Source organism: Vanacampus margaritifer, chromosome 19, assembly GCF_051991255.1.
Source record: "Vanacampus margaritifer isolate UIUO_Vmar chromosome 19, RoL_Vmar_1.0, whole genome shotgun sequence".
Classification (NCBI taxonomy): Eukaryota; Metazoa; Chordata; class Actinopteri; order Syngnathiformes; family Syngnathidae; genus Vanacampus; species Vanacampus margaritifer.
In genome coordinates, this window is record NC_135450.1 from 8,548,049 (window position 1) to 8,554,048 (window position 6,000).

At 38.7% G+C, this 6,000-nt stretch overlaps 1 protein-coding gene across 2 annotated transcripts in view; it reads left to right on the plus strand.

Annotated features, from left to right (window-relative positions):
* LOC144039210 (glutamate receptor ionotropic, kainate 2-like) overlaps nucleotides 1-4,682 on the plus strand; it is a 111,424-nt gene extending 106,742 nt beyond the window's left edge. For both annotated transcript variants that reach the window (XM_077552287.1, XM_077552288.1), the window contains exon 16: nucleotides 3,663-4,682. In XM_077552287.1, the coding sequence (XP_077408413.1) occupies nucleotides 3,663-3,827 (165 nt within the window). In that variant the 3' untranslated portion in view covers nucleotides 3,828-4,682. The remainder of the gene's footprint in view (nucleotides 1-3,662) is intronic.
* Nucleotides 4,683-6,000: the final 1,318 nt, after the last annotated feature.

Below are 6,000 nucleotides of genomic sequence, written 5' to 3' on the forward strand. Positions count from 1 at the left end.
GTTCTGAGCTAAATGTGAATAGAATTTTTCAGCCACTAGGTGGCATTAGTGACTCATGCTGGACATTCATGACGTACTGTCAGTAAATTATACTTGCCAAAATAAAAGTTATAGTTGAGGGAAGAAAATATTTTATTAGGTGGTGGGGGGTGGTAGGGGGGGTGTTATGTAGATAATGAGATAAGTGGTTCAGAGATGGATGGTTGTTCTGAGCTAAATGTGAATAGAATTTTTCAGCCACTAGGTGGCATTAGTGATTCATGCTGGACATTCATGACGTACTGTCAGTAAATTATGCTTGTCAAAATAAAAGCTATAGTTGAGGGGGAAAAAATGTTTTTTTTTAGGTGGTGGGGGGTGGTGGGGTGGGTGTTATGTAGCTAATGAGATAAGTGGTTCAGAGATGGATGGTTGTTCTGAGCTAAATGTGAATAGAATTTTTCAGCCACTAGGTGGCATTAGTGACTCATGCTGGACATTCATGACGTACTGTCAGTAAATTATACTTGCCAAAATAAAAGTTATAGTTGAGGGAAGAAAATATTTTATTAGGTGGTGGGGGGTGGTAGGGGGGGTGTTATGTAGATAATGAGATAAGTGGTTCAGAGATGGATGGTTGTTCTGAGCTAAATGTGAATAGAATTTTTCAGCCACTAGGTGGCATTAGTGATTCATGCTGGACATTCATGACGTACTGTCAGTAAATTATGCTTGTCAAAATAAAAGCTATAGTTGAAGGGAAAAAATGTTTTTTTTTAGGTGGTGGGGGGTGGTGGGGGGTGTTATGTAGATAATGAGATAAGTGGTTCAGAGATGGATGATTGTTCTGAGCTAAATGTGAATAGAATTTTTCAGCCACTAGGTGGCATTAGTGATTCATGCTGGACGTTCATGATATACTGCCAGTAAATTATACTTGCCAAAATAAAAGTTATAGTTGAAAATATTTTTCGGGGGTGGGAGTGCTATGTAGATGAGATCATGATTGATGATAAATGGTTCAGAGATGGATGATTGTTCTAAGATAAATGTGACAAAAAAAAATCAACCACTAGGTGGCATTAGTGACTCATGCTATACGTTCATAACCTACTGCCAGTAAATTATACTTGCCAAAATAAAAGTTATAGTCGAGGGGAAAATTTGTAACATGTTCTTAATTGAAATGTGTTATACTGTCCCCTGGTGGCCAAAGCGTATACACCGAAAGGAGCCTCACAACGTCGATTGAAGTAAGCAGCCGAGAATTTAAAATGGCTCAATCCGGTTATTTTCCCCGACGGACGAATAAAGACTGAAGTTCAACCTTGGTCCGTTCTTGTTTACAGTTGCAAGGTTTTAATTGACATTGATTTGACTTTTCCGAATGGGGTCGCGCACGTTCGCATTGCAGCGTTCCTACTTCCAAAATGGGCCGGATGCATTTGTTTTTCCCACCTGCCATCTCACCGCTGATTAGTTAGTGTTTTTGTTGCGGGCCGCGTCTCAGCCATCATTAATCAAGATGGCGGCTCGCAGTGTTTGAATCATTTTCAAATGCCACAACAACATCCACGCCCGCCGCCGAGACACTCGTTCATTGACTCGCCTTTTTTCTCCCACCTGCTCTCTTCGCTCTGTCACATGAAACCAAAGGCTTCTTCCTCTTTTCTTTTTTTTTTTAAATCCGCCTCTTCTTTCCTCTGTTGCTACACTTCTGTTTGCTTTTCTTCTTCTCTAATCACCGTGTTGAGAGAAGGCGCAAGATGTCATTCATGCAGCAGTCAAATTGTGTGTTTAAGTGAAAGGAAATCACCTGTTGTCCGAGCCGCCCACGTGTCACACTCCTACACCCAAATTGGATTCGGCTTCATCCGAAAGTGATTTAAAAAAGAAAAAAAGGCATTTGGCTCGGCAGGATTGGCCGAGCAGACATAATAACGTTTCAGATCAAGGATTTCGAAAAATACGAGCTTGCAAATGATTGTTTTGTGTTGTACAGATTTCCATAGCCGAGGTCGGAAGTCCGATTGTTGCATCGCTAATCACAATTCTAAAAGTTACTATTCCTCATCCTTTATCGTGTCAAAAAGTCAAATCAATACATGTTCATTTTCAGCACCGCCCACCATGTTTGGGGAAATCTTAAGGGATTGTTTTGTACAGAACAAGGAAAGATTGACGAGATCAACTTTTTCGTCCTGTAAAATGATGTTAAATGTTTACATACCTTGGCCGAATATGTGCATTATTGGTATTTAACTCATTCGCTGCCATTAACGGCTATCAACGTCAAAAATTTATTTGAACAATTTCTATTAATTAGTAATTAATTTAATTAAATTCCACTTTTGTTAACAAGAGTATGAAAACCTAGAATATTTATTTATTGTTCATTTAGAACAGATATAAAATTTGTGATTAATTGTGAGTTAACTAGTGAAGTCATGTGATTAATTATGATTTTAAAAATATTTAATAATCTCTTCTTTTTTTAAAAAAAGAAAAGAAAATATTATTTAAAAAGTTTTAAAAAATAATGAAAATTACTTCTTTTTTTTAAACAAAGAAAAGATTATTAAAAATTTCAAACAAACTGTCAACATTTCTTTAAGCATATCTAAGAGTGTCTGGCAATTCATTTTTTTAAGCGTACTTAATTGACTTCAGTAGTTAACTAATAGCTAGTAGCAAATTTTATATCTGTTCTAAATGTACAATAAAAATAAAAAATCCAAGTTGTCGTACTCTTGTTAACATAAAAGTAGGGGGAAAGTGTTAAACTAATAGAACTATGGCTGCAACTTTTAGTCATTGAAACAGTAATTTCAGAATAATTCATCAAATTGAGTTAAAATTCACGTACAAAGGTGTAAAAAATGAGTGTGATATTGATCTATGTTGAGGTAATTTTCTGCCACTAGATGGCATAATTGCATTTGTAAGACATTGGTGACAGCTCAGTGCATTTTTCTTTTCATATTAACTCATTCACTGCCATTAACGGATATAGATGTCAAAAATTCATTTAAACTATTTCTATTAGTTTAACATTTTTTCCAAATTTTTTTAACAAGAGTATGAAAACCTAGAAAAAAATTTTTTATTGTACATTTAGAACAGATTTTAAAATGATGAAATCATGCGATTAATTACAATTAAAAATTGTATTCGCCTGAAGTGATTAAAAAAAAATTATTAAAAAATAGGGGCGTCAGCCGATTAAAATTTGTAATCGTAATTAATTGCATGACTTCACTAGTTAATTCACGATTAATCACATAAATGTACAAAAAAATGATAGGTTTTCATACAAAAGTTAACAAAAGTGTAAAAAATAGAATAGAAATAGTTCAAATGAATTTTTGACGTCTATAGCCGTCAATGGCAGTGAATGAGTTAAGAGCTGTCTAATCTTTAACATGAAGTAACTTGTGAAATTCTGCACATTTTTAAAATTATAAACCAGGCTTATATATATACTGTATTTACTTATGAGATATCTCTTAGCGCATAAGAAAGTGCATTCCACAATTCGGAGTCTCTATCACCTTAGTTAGTTCATCCGGTTCGGTTCTCCGGCGCAGGTGCGCCTAAATGTCGCATCCCGCGAGTGTAATCATCGGCGTTGTGAGCAGTGCGGCATAAACGCCCGTCTACTTCCCGTCCCCGCTTCTGTGCAGAGGTCCTTCTGCAGCGCCATGATGGACGAGCTGCGGGTGTCTCTGAAGTGCCAGCGTCGTCTCAAGCAGAAGCCGCAGCCGCCCGTCATCGTTAAGACGGAGGAAGTCATCAACATGCACACCTTCAACGACAGGAGACTCCCGGGAAAGGAAACCATGGCGTGAAAAAGACAACAACAACAAAAAACGCAATGGGTGGAGCTGGGTGACATCACGGCTGTCCTTACCGCTGTCTAAAGTTGGCGGTCTTTTTTTGGGGGGTGCGGGGGGGGGCTGACCCCATTGGTTTGTTATGTAGAGCGATGTTTCCTGTGGAAATCAAGCTAGCTGAGGTAGCAGTGTCACCTCACTGTGAATTTAAGAAGGCAGCCGGACATGGAGAGGACTGTACATGCGCAAAGTGGACTAACACACACAAACACGCACACACACATATAGTGACACAGGATGTAGATTTTCTGTTGAAGTCCGACCTCTGTGTGACCCCCATATACCCCTTCCCCCTTAGTTTCTTTAGGATTATTTGGAGGTTAAAAAAAAAAACACATCAAGAAGAAGATGATGAGTAGACATCACCAAACACTTTTACTATGAACTGGTGTGTATATTTCGGAATCATCTTTGCCGACTCATCGTACCGTCTTTTTCCTCGTGCCAAAGCTTTTGGTTCAAAAGCCTCAATGTAATACGCTTCAAATGTCTCTCTTAAGTTGTTGTTTTAATGCAGGATTTCTACAGCAAAAAAAATAAAGAAATAATGTTTGTTTTTGTACAAGATCAAGACATTTTATAGGACTTTGTAATCATGGTAGCCCCTCCCCCAGGGCGCGACATGTAGCGGACGCAAACGAAGCCCTCGCTCGGACCTCTGACGCCTGGGAGGCTTCCACACGCTGCTCTGTAGGTTTCCATCGCGCTCGCTTATGCCGCATTCCCGCTTTTGCGCTTTTCATTCTTTGTGTGTTTGCGTGTCTGGAGAAAATATGGCTATGTAATAAAGCTATGCTTGAAGTCACTAAAGTGCTTATTTTTAACATACAAACAATGGGCAACTTACTGATACCAAGTAGTGTATCAATATCAGGCCAATAACGGACAGGCTTTAGCCATTGATGCTAGCTAGCTAGCTGCCTAGCAGGTAAACGAGCAACATGGGAGCTAGCTGTAGCCAGAGTCTGTTGGCCGACAGGGTAACAAGATGGCGTCATGTGACCAGCAGTTGACCAATCCCAGTATGATTGGTCAACTGCTGGTCACATGACATATGGACGCCATCTTGTTACCCTGCTGAAACCGAGTTGGCCAAACTCTCTCTATGAACTGCTCAAGCTAGCTAGCTAGCACCTGGGGCTAAAGCCAAACGGTGGATTTGACACCTCTGATAACGGCCTTACAGCATTTTAAGGTCAAGAGTACTTGTGAAGTTTGCCGATATCAGTCACCGATACTGACATTTTGTAAGTACTACTTGGCAATAGATTGCCCTATACTGCAGCAGTTTGACACTGGCGGAAATATCATCTGTCAGAAAGAAAGGTCTTTATTTAAAAAAAAAAATGTAATTAATTATGTTAAATAAAATTTCTTTGTTTTTTGTTTTTTTAAGTAAATCGGTCCTACAGAGTTGTTTCAAGCAAGAAAACTACAGTACTATAAAGATACCATATTTGTAGTTCCCATGTAGATGCAGGACTGCAAATTGAGCATTTGAGCATTTTTTCCCCGTTCCGATTAAAATCTTTGTCTATGACTTAGACTATGTCCCTAGAAATATTATCTATACCGAATATTCTGTGGTGGTGGGTGGCTCGGGAGTGGAGGGTAAAGGGGATGAATAATAATAACAATAATAATAATACACTCCACAATCAGCTCAGAAAATACCAACAATTGTAAAAGTGAAACCTCTGGATTCCAAGAATGTGCCATGTAACAACAATAACCAATTCAGAAGCAATGGAGCTAACAGTTAGCGTAGCTTGTTCTACTTCTTCTTAATTGTCTTCCACACTTTTTCTTCTACAACTACAACTACTCTTTCTTCATTTTATTTTCCGATATTCTGGCAGCCATGTCACACTCTGCTGCCTCTCACAGGTCAGTCTAGGTACTGCACCAGATGTCTGGTTTTGGTGTGGATTTACAACTGTCGGTTGAAATATCATTACACGTGTGGCACATTTTGTACACACGGCGATAAACCCCCCCCCCCCCCCCCCCCGTTACGATATTTTAAATCATGTTGAGGTACATGTACTGTGTCACTCGTTCACAACATCGTAACACAATCTTCTTTAACCTTTCTATGATTACTCCTCAATGTCAATACGTATTGATT